This window comes from Bactrocera latifrons, unplaced genomic scaffold (genome assembly GCF_001853355.1).
Source record: "Bactrocera latifrons isolate USDA-ARS-PBARC rearing strain unplaced genomic scaffold, ASM185335v1 scaffold_365, whole genome shotgun sequence".
Lineage (NCBI taxonomy): Eukaryota > Metazoa > Arthropoda > Insecta > Diptera > Tephritidae > Bactrocera > Bactrocera latifrons.
The window spans coordinates 66,933-83,177 of record NW_017537007.1 but is presented as its reverse complement, the minus strand read 5'-3'; the positions used below and the strand labels follow the sequence as shown (position 1 = coordinate 83,177).

The 16,245-nt window shown below is 36.6% G+C and overlaps 1 protein-coding gene across 1 annotated transcript; it reads right to left on the bottom strand.

The window, feature by feature from the left end:
• Positions 1–7,932: 7,932 nt before the first annotated feature.
• Positions 7,933–11,755, bottom strand: LOC108971909 (odorant receptor 43a). Its single transcript, XM_018938266.1, has 7 exons — positions 11,450–11,755; positions 11,192–11,330; positions 8,757–9,033; positions 8,558–8,657; positions 8,350–8,451; positions 8,180–8,287; positions 7,933–8,037 (listed from the first exon to the last, which is right to left on the bottom strand). Exons 1-7 carry the CDS (start codon positions 11,753–11,755, stop codon positions 7,933–7,935), a joined length of 1,137 nt encoding a protein of 378 aa, XP_018793811.1.
• Between the last annotated feature and the right edge of the window lie 4,490 nt (positions 11,756–16,245).

Genomic DNA, 16,245 nt, shown 5'->3' with positions numbered 1-16,245 from the left:
ATCATTTAGGCCTAAGAACAACATCTGTGAAGCAACGTTTTGCGCCTATCAGGATATTATGAAACATATTATTACTGGCGATGAGTCTTGGATSTATGCTAACGATCAGAAAACAGACGATAAATCGCCGTAAAGGTGAGCKGAATCCACATCAAAACAGGTCTGACAGTTTTCTTCGGTACAAGTGTATTGGTGCGAAGGGGGCGACATAGATTTTGAAGAATAAATTAAAAATTTTAAAATTATGACCAACCGCTTACTATTTGCTTACAGCTTACACAATTATGTGCATATATGTATGTTAACAGAGTACAGGTATTCACATTGAATAGTGTTGCTTAGCCACTTTGATAGAGTTACCCATTCTCACTCAATTTTCATAAGAGCCATATAATTGAGGAATTTCACGGAATCAGTAAGAAGAAATGAAATATTCTAAGAAATGCTAAGCATCTAAAAACACACCCCATGTAGTGCTAATAATAATTTAGATGAAGGGTATTACTTACTCCTGAACCAGGTGTGCAAATTGTGGAAATATATTAGCAAAATCATGTTTAGATTTGTACGATACAAACGCCCAGCAGACTTGATACAGTGACGCTGTGCAGTAGAGTATCGAATGAGTCCATCCGCCATCGCGCGCAACATTTGGAGCTATGTCCATCCACTTCATGGAAGATTTTATGGAATTATCTTGGTATGCGATCCTACAAAATCCAACTTTTGCAAGTATTGTAGCTGAATGACCATAAAGTGCGTTGCACGTTCTGTAAATCGATCCAAAGCAAGATGGCCAACGATCCCGGTTTTCACAAGTAAATTTTATTAATCAATGAAGCTCACTTTTGGTTKAATGGGAATTTAAATAATCAAAATTGTCACATTTGGAATGATGATAATCCACAAGCCATTGCTGAGACGTCGTACATCTTCAAGAAATCGCTGTTGGGTGTGTTCCATGGGCAGAGAGAATGATTGGTCCATACTTCTTTGAAAATAAAGTTGATCATAATGTTCCAGTCAATGGGAAACGCTACGGAATCATGATTCATTACTTTTTCTAGCCTGAATTGGATCATCTCGCTGTGGAGATCTACGGTTCCAACAATATGGCGATAAATGCCGCATAGCCAAGCCAACTTTTCGTGAGCGCATTAGCTCGTGTCGTGGGAATGTGGCGTAACCTCCAATATCGTGCGATTAATTTTTTGTGARGTTATGTGAAGTCGTTTGAAGAGAATAYTAGGAGCATTTTTACTGACATAGCAAGTCAAATCATAAGTTTTCGGGCTATCAAAGTATAAAACATATTTTTGATAAAATTCGTTTTTTTATTCTACACAGTTCTCTTCAATGGTGGTACACTGATTATGGCGGCTCGTCAACTTTTCGATTCCCCTATTGTAGAATGATTCGTCCTTAGCTGCAACCAGCTTCGATTATCACCTTGAAATTTCTTTCCATCAAGTATTCTTTTAAGACCTGAGAACAGGAAATGGTCTATGGGGGAAAGATCTGGAGAATATGGTCAATGCGGAAGCTATTCGATGCTCATTTGACCGATCTTTCCCATCATTTTCACTGACTTGTGACACGGCGCACTGTCTTGGTGAAACTACACTTTTTTTTTGCACCCACTTTGCATAGAGCTCTTTTATAYCCTAATATTCATGAATGATATGATGAACAGATTTAGTTGATATCTTTAGAGTGCCTGCTATCTCGAACAACTCCACTTTACGGTCATCCCAAATTATTTTGTGGACTTTTTTGATGGTTTCTGCAGTAATAATCTCTTCTGGGCTTCCGCTGCGTTCATTGTTCTTATCCGCATGGACTCCGAGTGACATACAGAGTTTAGTTTTTATTCATCGAGAGAGGACTTTACTTACCAATTGCCTACTTAGTCCGAAGTAGTACCTATTGGAAAGAGGTTTTGGTGGTAATGCTGGTTCCCAGATAGACGAAATTAGAAATATCCTTTTATGATAACGTTACCGATAATATTTAAAGACTGAAAATAGCCTCAATTTAAAGTTTTAAGGACCCACCTAAGGYTGATAAGAATTGTTTACAAAGCGACCGCGTGTGTCCGCTGGCTGCTGTCACCATACTYCACACTCGGTTGTTGTGCTTTTGCCCGCCTTCTGCTTTATGCCGGTTTTTGTGCAAATGTTTGCAGAAAATATTTATCTCACACACCGGCTTTTGGCAACCAGCAGGCTCATACACCAACAACATCATCTCCGTGGCGCGGCTGTCCTGTCGTGCTGTTGTCCTGTTATCCTGCGTCATTGTTGTTAGCGAAATGTGATTGACCAGCAACCCGCCCGCCGACTGTGCTTGTGACAGTATGYATGTATGGATGAACCGTCCATATGTGTGTGTATGATGCGTATATGTTTGCTCGTGATATTTGCCTTTGTGCTTTTTGCGGTATAACGCTCGAGTAAGTGGCATTAATGCGGAATTTTATTGTACGTTGCCGATTTTACCGTTACATGCCCACTCATGCGCTTACTTTTATACCATATTTTTATTTTTTTCTCTTACACTTACACATATGCAAYAAGAGACAGTTTTTTTTTTGTAGTTTTGCCTACTTTTATTGTTATTATTATTATGCACATTACTGTAGTTGTTTACGGCTTATGCCCATCACCAGCGCCGCATGTTGGCATTTTCTCGCATTGAAAGGGAAAACCGTGGGGGGTTTCGCTTTTTATTTGTCAAATCTGTCATCGAGTATTTACACAATTGTCCTGAAGCTTAATCCGCAGTGATTGGCCATTTTGCAGATTAATCGTAATTATCAGTGGAATTATGTGTATTTTTTCAACTTTATTTAAATTTGAACTTGGCTTTACACTTATTTAGTTATGTGCTATAACAACATATTTAAGCCGCACTATTTAAAAAGCAGGATTTCTGTTTTTAATACAAAATTTTGCTTATGGTTGAGAGCTAAGTTCCTTTAAAAGGCATACAGTCAACKTTTAATCCAATTKTCCATATTTTGGTTATAAACCTTGGATTATAGAGTACTTAGTTCTTTAAGATATATCTTAAAGAGATGAGTCAAATCAGAAGTTGTTCTTTGGAGTAGTATTTTGAGTTTCTGCAACAGAAAAGTATCATAATGACCATAATCTGTTGGAAAGGGAAATCTATATAGAACTATGCTTTTGTATCGTTGACTATAATCTTTTTTGGGACCACTAAATGATGTTGTTAAAAAAAATTAAGTATTTTGGCCGCGGCAACATTTTTTATTACCTAGATATCTACCAGATTGAGTTAAGCTGATTAAAAAAAACTAATTTTTTTTAGGTGGGTAGATTTTATACAAAGAAGCGAAGCAAATGAGTCTAGTGGTGAACGAGGGCAAGGCAAAATATCTCCCGTTATCWAACAAAAAGTCGTTGTACTCGAGACGTGGCTCCCACGTCACTGTTGACAGTCCTAGCTTCGAAGTCGTAGATAATTTCGTTTTTTTCAGAACCAGCGTTAACACCAACAAMAACCTCAGCCTTAAAATCTAACGCTGAATAACTCTTGCCAACAGGTGCTACTTTGAACTGAGTAGGGAATTGAGAAGTACAGGGCTTATCCGGAAACTAATATGACTGAGTCGATTTAAAAAATTTATTGAACCAATCGTTACAATTCTATAAAAACTTTCAAAATAGGCTCCTTCTGCGTCGAATCAGCGCTGTCAGAGCAATTTCCAAGCATTGAAGAAGTTACGGAAGGTATTCTCCGGAATAGCCTTGACAGCCGAGATGCATGCCTTCTGTCGTCTGAAAATGTTTGTCTTTCATCGGTCTATTTAGGAATGAAACAAAAAAGTCCCTGGGCCACATCGTTGCTGTAGGGCAGCTGCGGAAGCGTTGGTGGGATGCCGAACTTGGTTAGGTAGCTGTTCACAAGAAAGACGGTGTGAGCCGGGGCGTTGTCGTGRTGCAACTTCCAATCGGCTGCGTTGTCTTGTCGGACCCGATTGAGCCTTTGTTTGAGTATTTTGAGGACTTCCACGTAAAACTTGTCGTTAACGGTTTGTCCAGGAGSAATAAATTMATGKTGGACGATGCCTTTGCCAATRTGCATCGTTTTAACTTTGGATTTGYTCATTCTTCCAGTCTTCATTAGTGACCTCTTCCCGGCCAAAAAGGTCCTGGTRCCACAGAAACACAYCGCTTCTTGCTAAAGAATCATCTGAGTAAGCCTGTTTGATCATATTAAACGTCTCTGTCGCGGATTTAACGAGTTTCACACAGAATTTAATGGGACGCTTGCTTTTTGGCTTGTACGCTCCACACAGAAACACGTCGCGCGAAAATGTTTGCYCTRACTCTSYAGGTGCTCGGAGACAACTGACCAGCCGCTCGTTCGTTAGCCAGGAACGCCCTCTTCTGAATCCAGTCGGTGTGCGTACGCTCCGAAGTACAGTCGCGGCGGAAGAAAATCAGTCCTATTACTTTTCGGACAAATCCTGTAAAATCTTCTCTCGACGAACAAAAATCAAACTCTATAAGTTACTCATTATTCTCGTCCAGCTATATTGGGCAGAGCCATGGACGATGGCAACATCTGATGAGTCGACGTTACGAGTTTACGAGAGAAAGGTTCTACGGAATATTTATGGGCCTTTGCGGGCAAAGGCGAATATCGCAGTCGTTGGAACCATGAGCTGTACGAGATATACGATACCATTGACATAGTCAAGCGAAATAAGAGACTGCGGCTACGCTGCCCATATCATGTCTACCGATTGGATGAAAACACATCAGCACTGAAAGTATTTGACGCAGCACCCGCCGGGAGAAGCAGCGAAAGAGGAACAGCTCCATTGCGTTAGAAAGACCMGGTGGAAAACCTGGGATCGCTTGGAATCTTCAATTGTCGCCGCAGTGCGATATGAATAAACGACTGGCGCGCTATTGTTAATTCGGCTAACTCAGCGCAAGCGGTGTCTAGGGCAGTAAAGAAGAAAATGTTTTTCTTGTGCTCGACCACAAAAGAAYATTCTTGAGTTTTTTGTGTGAGATTGCAACGGGTTTCCTTTTGCCTCTCTTACTGATGCCTAGGTTTTATAATACAGTTATTGTAAGGTATTTTAAGTCGATTATTTAACACAACGATAAATCAAAGTTTCTAGCTATAACCCTTTCTCAGTAAAGACTACAAAAAGGCATTCCAACGGCACAAAAAGAACAACTCAGTTGATGGAATTGATGAATAGAAGAAAATATAGAAGCTGTTGCAGCCGCAGAGTGCAACAAAGTTGCCGGCATAATTATAAWTCTGCCATAAAATGATAAATATAAAACTGGCAAGCAAAGCGGCATAAAGACATACGAGACTAGTGAAGCCACTGGCGTATTGTGTTGGAAAAACCTGACTGCGTTCTTGCTTGTACAGCATTATTTTACTCATTTGCAGCTATCGAGACGCATTGTGGGTTTATGGGCGGCTTTCGCTGGCTTTTGCGGAATGCAATATTTAGTAGACACAAGTAAATCAGTTAACCACATAGATGAGACGACGTAGTGCCTGGCGATCGTAAAACCGATTTTATAGGCGAAAAATAGACAAGAGAATTTATGCGTACCGACATGCATACTTACTTCTAAATATAACAAAGTTTAGCGCTTTTTAGTAAACCAATATTACCGCAACTAATAAGTGAGAAGAAATTGCGAGATGTTGAGTATAGTCTCTTAATTAGTTCACTGATTAAAAAATAAGCTATATTTTTTCCACCGCAAGGTATTATTATAGTTGCTAATTTAAGAACGAATTTAATTCTTTTGCCAATAATTAGGTTTTTTTTCAAAAGAAGTTTTGATTTGTTTTTTAAATTCGAYAATTTTTGTGGCACATATATCTCATATAAAATTTATACAAATACCTTAGCCAGCATATGTAAACCGATTTTTTGTTTACTTTAGAAATTTATCCTATAATTATTCACAATTAAGTGAGCGATAAGCTCTGCACCTACCAATTTCGTTGCGGTCGTAAAAATTAATCGTGTAGACAAGGAAAACCGGTTGGTGCAGTCGACCCCTCTGATAATRGACACATATACTGAAGCGTGTGTTTGTAAATGTTGTAAGATGTGGCTTGGAACACCACAGATATTTGCTGAATGCGGAAGCTTTTGCAAGAAGAGTCCATCCCACTAATTAGCAACCTAAAAGCTTTGTTGCATTTTATGTTTCYAGTAAAATATTTCTCAAACCCAGATAATGTGTTGATAAAAATAAGAAATTTGTATCTGTCGAGTATTTAATATTAGTCATCGAACAAATTTTCACTCAACCAAAAAAAAAACAGCGGCAGCAATGGATAAGTAAATTGAATGAAGGACTGGGATGCGGTAAAGGTAAAATGTAAATGTTAGACCTCCGACTGTACTATATATCTAAAAGCTTCTTTTGAGWTTCAAGAAGACGTTTGAGGGGTACTCAAACTAAACTAAGGAAGATAGGTTTAAGTTCCAGTATAAATGAACATTTTATGCTCTTGAAAATTGGAAAGATCAAAGTCGGAAAAATATTCTCAGGTATTGGAAAGCTTTATTTTCAAAAAATGTTGCGAAAGAATGTAATATTCATTATATGACTAAATCTTGAAAGGATTATAGTCATATTTGGTATGATATGTATATTATTGAAATCAATTTAAATTAGCTTAGGTTAAGAGGTCGAACGAAAACCTCCTGTAGACTGTARGAACCACAACAGACCGGAGTTCTAGGTCATTGCGTTCCTTCTCGAGCAATTTCTTCCCATTCTSATTTGCTTATAGGTATGTAAACAGAGAAAAAGCAGTCACCTGTAGCCGATGCGTCGGTACGATCCATTTTTCAGTAATCTAGCTTAATATATTTGCCGGCAATATTCACGGCTATGTTTAACAAGACATTAAGTGYTATTGTTGGTGTAGTCAGTAGTGTACCGGAGATGTTGATGAGGGCCGTTCTTAGGGCACGTTGAAGCTCTTAGCAAGTATAATCATTTCGAGAGTTTACTCGATGAATATATCTTACAATATTATTGTCTTGACTAGGGTTTCGTGGAGCCAAAACAAGGCGCCCTTCGTAGCAACTCGAAAGTCGAGATCATAGACTGAAAGCGTACAAAATAAAAGTTGTGAATGAACTGAAGCCGCTCGACCTTCCCAAGCAACATCGCTTTGATCTAYGGGCTCTAGAAAAGTTCCAAGACGATCTGACGTTTTCGAAACAAATTTTGTTCATACATGGGTCCCATTTTTGGGTCAATTGGTATGTAAAAAAGCAAAATTGCTGCATTTAGGCAACCTGAAAACATTCAAGAGCTGAGATTTCATCCAGAAAAAACAACGGTTTGATGTGGTTTGTGGGCCGGTGGAATTATCGATTCATATTACCTAAAACTATTTGATTTCTGAAATTTAAGCTTGTGATCTGAGCGACAGTTGGTTTCAACTCATCGCATCAATCAACGGATTTATTGAGAGAACACTTCGGTGAGCTGATCATTTCACGTTTTGGGCYGATCGATTAGCCACCAAGAGCGTGTCATACCACACTATTAGACTTTGCGCTATGGAGACATGTAAAGTCCAAAGGATATGCGGACAATTTCGCTTCGATTCGAGCCTTAAAGCAGAAAATCAGTCGTGTCAAACGAGTCATAGAAAATTGTGCTCAACAGATGGACGAAACATTCTTCATTAAATTTAAAGTTTCTGTGTTTTTTTCTTAAAACAAGCAGAAGCTCCGAAATGGATCAGCTTTTAGCACTGAAAAAAAAAAAATGCATTACATGATAATTTTAAATTCGGTTATACTTTCGAGTGCGGATTGAATAGAAAAATGGATAATATAAATATTTTACTACAATATATTAGTATATTTTTATAATAAATACAATTAATGCTTTAATCATTATAAAGATTATGCAAAAGCGTAAAATAGGAGTACGCGTTATTAAGCAGTGATTGAAATACCTCCATTGTCATTGGGTGCATCTGACCAACGCGGATCTGTAAAAATCAGAAATTCTGTGMTACAGTTGTAAACAAACCAAAAAAATATGCTTAATAAAACTTTCATAGAGAAATATTTTTTGGGTTGTTACACTTAGTAGTGTCCCACTTTAGATACTCTTTTCATAACAGTACCTACCTGTAATGGATTTTGTGTGCGTGCAATGAATATGAGTAGAGTTYTCTTGAAATGTGGACTACAATTGTACCATTGCATTTCGTAAGCCGCATCTGAGACGAGGAGGCTCTAAGGGTAATCAATTGGAAATGAAACTTTGGTATCAACTTTATGATATGAATCTACTATACCATTTCTAAAACTCCATTGGCTTGCCAGTAATAGGTGAAGAGCACATACAGCATTGTGCCAATATACATGACAATGGAAATCTTCTCTGCCGTAGAGGTTGTCTTATGAAATGCATTAAGAAATATTTTAGTAAAAACAAATAAAAATGCTTAATAAACTACAAAGAGTTATCTTATTATAATTTTCAAAAGGTTAAGTTGCACTCACAATATTGATGCAAAAGAGCAGCGAGCAAATGACGCAACTGAAGAGAAGAAATTCGATGAGTACCATATAGGTAACCAATTCATTGAAGTCACTTACGTATCTTTGAAATAAAGATATTTAAAATATTATTTTTTTTTAAATTTTATTTAAAAAACTCCAGAAATTTAGTTTTAGTCTAAAGAAAATACTACCTACTCACCTAGCGATTCTTGCATGATAGGCGATATTCTTTCGTAAAATTCCGAAGAGCTCTTCCTCAGTTTTACTTTTCATATTATCRCATAAATTTCTGAGATTGTTTTGTAATATCTGTAATGCAGCCTTTCCGAACATGGAGAAAGTGGCGAATGAACTTACATAGGGCATATACATGCTGGACAAAGTGAACGGGAAAGATAATTGACCGATATAGATGAGTTCRTAGAGTGGAGAGCGTGTGACATCGATGCCGGGTAATGCAACGCCAAAAGGATGAACTGTGAATAATWGAATAATCGTGAATAATAATCAGTTTAAAAGGCATCATTTTCATATAAATACACAGTTTTGGTATAGATATTCTTGAGAAGAAGTTAGGATAGGTCYTTCTCCACCTGATCTCTGTTTCGGAGGCGAGGTCTTTTTCTTCCTTTGCTTCCACGGGTGTGTAAYAAATCGATAACTTTCAAAGCTAAARTGTTCTCTTCCATCTGGACAACGTGACCTAGCCACTTGGGGTCTTTCATCCGTTGCTGCTGTTTCTTTTTCATTCTGAGTGGCTTCTATGTGACGGCTACCAAGCCCGGCGCACAACCTTGTTAGGYGAGTATGGTAAGGGTTTATACACAATTTTACACATTTTTTGATTCATGACGGGAATAACGTTCCGTTGCTCCAATGTGATGGGTTTCGTCCCATAAAAATCGAACGGTAGTTTAATATTCATTTAAAACAAAATATACTGACAGAACTACTTTTGAAACTGAGATTTTTTTAGGCTAATCGAAAACCTCTGTTGAATAAAGAATGTTGGTGATTTTGTCTTAAATAAACGTCTTAGGGTCCATTTTAGGTAAATTCCAGCATGATGATTTCAGCTGATATTAGAAGAATTTCTTGCTGGAGGGTTCGCAATAATTTTTCAGTTATTAGAATATTTCATGAGAGCTTCTATTTTAATCGAAAGGGTAAGAAAGACAGACGAAGGAACGAAAATCGTGGTTGGATATTCATCTTTTATATGGCTTTAAAGCAGTTAGATTTGGGTTATTTCATTTAAAGAACAAAACTCAATATATCTGTTTTCTTCTTCTTTTAAATGGTTTTGTGCAATACTCTWGGGCAAACTAAACAGTCCGATCGTYATGAWCTYTGCGATKTCCATTATTTTATCGCTATTTTCAGCTTCCCAGAGTGCAGTGCATCTTTGGTTGGCTAATACCTGCAAAAAGATCTTTATCTTGATTTTGATTGTTGGCGKTTATCTACTTGTAGTCCCCGCTTAGGTTGTAAGGTTCATGTTGGTTGTCATTGACATCATCTAACAGTATGTCCAGGAAGCGTGCTGCTTTGATGCGGTGGAATCATAGGGAGAGGGGTGTTGGATGAGAACCATATGCTGGGTATGCAAAGAACTGCTTGGAATYATGCGGGTGCTATAGTATAGGAAGTTGCGCAAGGGTACTCGAGGCGACTAGATCTCTYTGTTTGCGTTGGGTGGTGATTTGACTCCAAGTACGCCATTTATTGAGAGGGATTCGGTTGGTTATGTTCCTTGACCAGAAGCATATTAATTTCATTAAGTAAATGTTCAACCGGAGCCATCGAGAAGCATCCTGAAATTGTATGCTGTGCAGAATTCTGAAAAGTCTGAAGCTTTCTCGTCCGCGTTTCACTACATCCAGGTGACCATTTYAGTCCAACGTAGTTTATGTTTCTTTGTCCTTTCTCCATGTGTTGTCGGCTGGCAACTTGAGGATTTTATATACGGAGTGRAAAAGGAAACGCTATCGAAGGTACTTAAACTCTTATGGTCAGCCGGAATTGTATAATCACATACTGTGATATTAAGATTTAGTTGGTRCTTCTTCGTCTAATTAGTAAATAGGGYYGATGTGAATTTARTGGGGGAGAKTGTTAAACAGTGGAAAGTGCAAAGAAGAAGCGATAATGGTCGATATCTGAGTTTACTTTCGAAGATATGACATCGATTCCAATAGGCAAGCCAAAGGCTATTCAAGCTTCCGACAGTTCAGTTTATCTGGCAGTTATGAGCTATATTTTTTATGTATATACGCTGATCATTTTTATGTTTGTACTTTTTACGATCTCCGACGTCTCTTTTCTGGTGTTGCAAACATCAGAACAAGCTTAATGTACCCAGTTCAAATTATAATAATTATTTCTAATTCATATCGAGGAAATCTATCAAAATATAATTTCTATTTGTTTTGACACTAACGAACTTTATTTTACAAGCTTAAATGGTAAGCTTAACCGTAATTTTTCATTACGATGATGGTAAAAGTAAAATTGAGAAGTGTGTGTAGCTATATTCAAGGCCGGAAAAAACTAAAATTTTTGTTGAAAAAAGTAATAAAATTAAATAACTTGATTCAYCATATGCCATAAATATTTAAATAACCAATTACTTACCTCTCTGTTGCTGAAAAAGTGGAAATGTCATTGCCACCACTAAATCGGAGACRGAAGCTGAAAAATTGAAAATTGAAATATTTCGTGCGCTTTTTGTGGCTGCGGTCAGCACGCTTTTCGCATAATCATCACCCGAATCCTGAATAATGAAAAAAAAGAAACGAAAATTAAAAATTTTGACACATTCTTCATTTAAAYTATATTTTAGGCAAACAATCAAACTGAAAAAATAAATTACGCGCCATAGCTCGCACTCACTTGTATATCATCGTATAGAGTTACCAATTCTTCCATCAACKCTTCAAATTTATCTCGATTCTTAATAATAAAGCACGTACGCAGCAAGGCATTGAAAACAGAGACCGCAAAGAAGGTATTCAATATGAAAGTGGCTAAATCACCCCATTGTTGATACAAATAAACRAACTGCATTGCATTCATTAGGCAGACGGGTGCCACCAAAGCGACACAACGCCGCCAATCGCGTGCAAAGAGCACGGAGAGGAACTGCCACAGCTTCGCATTGACTGAGAGCATCGGGTTGTCTACGACCGCGTKGACCATATTTACTTGAATTTGCGCGGTTTTCAAAGCAGAGGTGCTAACGAAGTGRAGGCAGAAATTTTAGCGGGTATCTACACACCAAAAAGTAACCACAAGTGTCGCTGGCAGGCACCACAACTCCAGCTGAGTTTGACAAAGTGTTTGCGTTCACTCACACCGCCACTYTCCAAGTGCTTGATTTCCTGATTGCTCAATAACTCAATTGGTTGATTGCTTATTTTGCGGCTTGTTATTATTTATCCAAACGCTCTGGCTACTTCCACTTCCATTCGAGGATATTGGAACACTCCTTGCAGCTGGTCACTTGATGCCACTTAAATACCTCGGAGTGAGAAATTTGCTTCAATATTTGTCGTGTTTGATGAGTATCGAATGCACTGTGAAATCTATTATTGTAATACGTGTCGTATACGTAATTGCGGGCATTAATCACTCGGTATGCAACCCTAAGTAGTCATTAAATCACATTTCAATTGACGCAGCTGGTGACAATTGCTAACTCAATTTAAAGGCAAATTGCACTCAGAATACAATTGAAGGCTTTCAATTCAAAAGGAGGTGCTATTTCTATGAAATTTCGAAGGCGTATGGCAATTGAAATTATAGTGTTTAAGATATGCAATTGACCTTGAGAAAATTATTTCCTTATTTTGAAATAGTGCAAAATGTCGCACAATTTTTAAACTGGCATAGCAGTTGAAATAACGGCGCTAAAAATATTCGTTACTATGCAATTAACGGCATCGGTACGCCGTTTAATGGAGAACAATAAAGTTTGGTGAAAATTATCAACAATTTACTGCAAATTATTTAAAGTATTTTAAAAAATCTGCTACCCAACATAAATATTTATTGAAGTGTTAAGAAGGAGGTTGACATCATATAAGGGGAAGTAGTGTCACCGTTAAAGTGGGTTTAGTTAGTGTAGATCATAAGACATAAAGTGATTATCATATCGTCCTCAGAAATCAATAGTTTTTGGGTAAATATGATATGAGTATTATTTATTGATATTGAAAACAGGAGAAAGTTTGGGAGGTTTGATTTGGAGAACTTTGGTTCAAGCGGAAGCAATTGGAATGAAATTTATGTAATTTTACGATCTATTAGTTGTGACTGTATACACATATATTGAGTAAAACCTGCTTATGGTTAGTAATACTGTTATCTCATAGTTAAAACGATATAAGAGGAATAAGGATATACTCAGCTCGAAAAACTCCATCAGATTGACCGTTAGTGAAAATTTCGCATTGTTGTAAGCTAAACAATCACGTTGTCTTTGAAATCGTTTTGTAAAATTTTATTATTGTAAGTTCATAGGTGTACTAGAATTTATTTATATAAATATCGTATCTTTCTTCGCTGATTCAGGAACCCAAATTTGTAGGATTTTGAAGATTATTGTTTATTCGCCGGTTCAAGTCAAGGTTCATTTTCTCCAGTATATTTCCCATTAAGAATACRCATATTTCAAATGGATACCCTCAAATCATTGACAATGCACTACAAAACGTTTAAAAAAGTAGTGTTATGAAAAGCCTGAAGACCTGAAAATGGTTTTATTTCGCATTGTTTGAATWATCCGGCTTAGGATTTGTAAATATGAATCGTYTTGATCTTTAATTTGTTRCTGTTGTTGTTAATGGTGTGMATATATMTATCATAATGYCAYTATTTTAGAAACTCTTGGCAAAATACTGGAAGAGTTGATTATCAGAAGCTTCTCTTGAGGCAAATTTTTCACTCCCCGCCAAAAATTATTCGCTATAGACACGAACAGGTAGTAATCACTTTGCGGTGGGTTTGGACTTTAAGATGAATGTATAAGAGTCTGCTAATCAAGCTTCTGTAGCTTCTAGCCAATCAATTTTACAGTGTTTCCCCGATAAAAAGGAAAAAATTCCAGGCGGCTTTAAATATGAATAGTGTTTATGATCCGGAAGCTGTTGCAGCCAATCATGCTCATTTTTGGTTTCGTTGATTTGGTTCCGCTAGTTAGACGCCTAAGAAGATCAGTTCGAAAATTTCGAACGAATAATGAAAATTGGCCAATCTAACTATTATGTAACCAATGTTTCGATCACTCAAGCGCAGAAATAACAATTGTTGGATACAAAGCGAAAAAGGTTGTGGTCGAATGGACAGGACTTTCTGTCATTGCTCTGTGTTCAGTGGAATTGGTGGAGAGTCATYTACTATGAGCTCCACCTTTACGGTCAAACTCTTATTTCGAATCTGTACTATTAACAATTGGATCCTTCATAATGCCTTTTTTTTAGCCAATACTTATACAATATATCTAATCATTGAATCCGTTTCCATCGAAAAACTTGCCGATTTGATCGTAACGCATTGCGTTGAAATCATTAAAACTGTTTTGAAAAAAAAAACAAAAAAGTTTGATGAAGTTGAACCCACTTTCCGACTCTATAAAATACATTTTGTGGCTAATAGATGGCGCTAATTTCGTAATCATTGAAACAGCAAAATCGAAAATTTTTGTCGAAATATATCCGTTGATGAATGAGGTCCGTAAATTAAGAAAAAAAAAGGTATTTTAAGTAATATATTTATTTAAGTAATTTGAAGTATTTATGTGATAGCTAACGATGCCCTAAGTTATGTGTAAGTCTGTATTTTAAAGGATATTTAAGACATTTTAATAAATTTCCGGAAATTCTTTCCGTCTCCAAATCGATTTCGATCCGAATTCAGTGATTAGATTAGACAATAACTGTTATTTTCTTTTTTTTCTGATGCCATGTTCCGTAACCTGTTTATAATGCGAAATATTGATTCCTAAAGCTACATATATGTTGGAAAAATAATGGATTAGACTTAATATTCAAAATCGTTGGAAGTGTGTGGAAATGACTTCATATGTTTAGAAACATATTTCATAAAATATTTTTGTAGCCTTTTTAGTCCATATGATTTTCTATTTTTATTTTTTATGTAAAATTGTGCTTGCGAAAGAGCTTCTTCAGACAAYATCAAGAACACTTGAACCCTTAAAGTCATCTTGTACATACAAATGGTATAAATATGATAATATATAAATATGTATATGCGTATGTGAAGTTAAGTTCACATTTAAGAAAGTATGTTGCATGTAATCGACAATAGAGTCATGACTACATATCTATGCACACACGTACATATAYACTTACTGCTCATAATAAAGGATGATTCATTTCGAGGTTCCCTACTTTTGTTTTTTAAAGAAAAACACAGAAACTTCAAATTTAGTGGGGAATGTTTGTTATCATTCGAAAGAACATTCTTTGGCATTTATTTTTGGAAGATTATCGCTTTGAAATGTTGGCCGCGGCTACGGTTCAGTTGGTCCATCCGTTAAGTCCAATTTTCGATGACTCGTTCGAGCATTTCGACTGGTGGCTGGCGAATGACTCGTGTGATGTTTTGCTCCAAGGCCTGGATCGAAGCGGGAATGTCCGTATAGACTTTATACTTTACATATTCCCACAGTAAAAAGTCTAACGGTGTGATATAACACGATCTTGGGCCTCAAAATACGTGATAGTGTTGCGTATAGTACACTCACTAGGGCGATAATATATTAATCATAAGATGAGTGAAGCGCACGAAACATATGCCTTACAGAACGTGAATTYTCGTAACAAAATTAAAGACCATTGAAAAAGGTAACTCTACTTRCWTCACCCTTTATATAAATGCATATAATAAATGATATAAAATCAATATAACAACTGGCAGTCAATCAGTGCAGCAGAATATTATCGAATCCATAAAGTATGTGTTCAAGAATGTACAGATGTATGTATACTTTAGACCCACATAGGGTATTGAAGTACTTAACAAAAGAATTTTCACAAAAAAAAAAAAATGCATTTGGTTGGAGTTAAAAGAATTTCGCAGACTCTGCGCAAATATTTCATGCATCAATGAGCAAAACTTATTCAAAAAGAAGTTAAGTGAATAAGGAGGATGTAGTGATGACAACAACCATGAGAAGTACATTCACKACTTTCGTTCTTAGAAAATATGCTTAACTTGTTTGACACTGACGTTGATTGGGTTGATTTGATGGAAAGCTCGAACTCTATTATTGCAGAATACAAGAAGCGGGCAGCGAAGGATAACAATGTATGCAACTACATACTCAGTCATAAGTCAGCGGAAAATATGAGAAATTCAACGCGGAATGTGTATGCTAAAGCAGTGATTTCTATTATTAAAAAAATATACTCAAAGTAAGCACTGTCGAACAACTGATAAGATTTTGAACGCATTATTAAAATGTTTATGTATTATTTTYATGGTCGGGTTTGAAAGCATTTCAAGAAGGTCTGAAATAATTTTTTGAAAAAAAAGAAAACTATGATAACATTATAAAATTTTTTTTTCATTGTTTTGTTTTCAGTTATGCGATCTCTTCGTTTACATTGGTCAAATTTAAAAACATTCTAAATTTGTGGAGTGTAAAATAAAACAATATGGTTTGT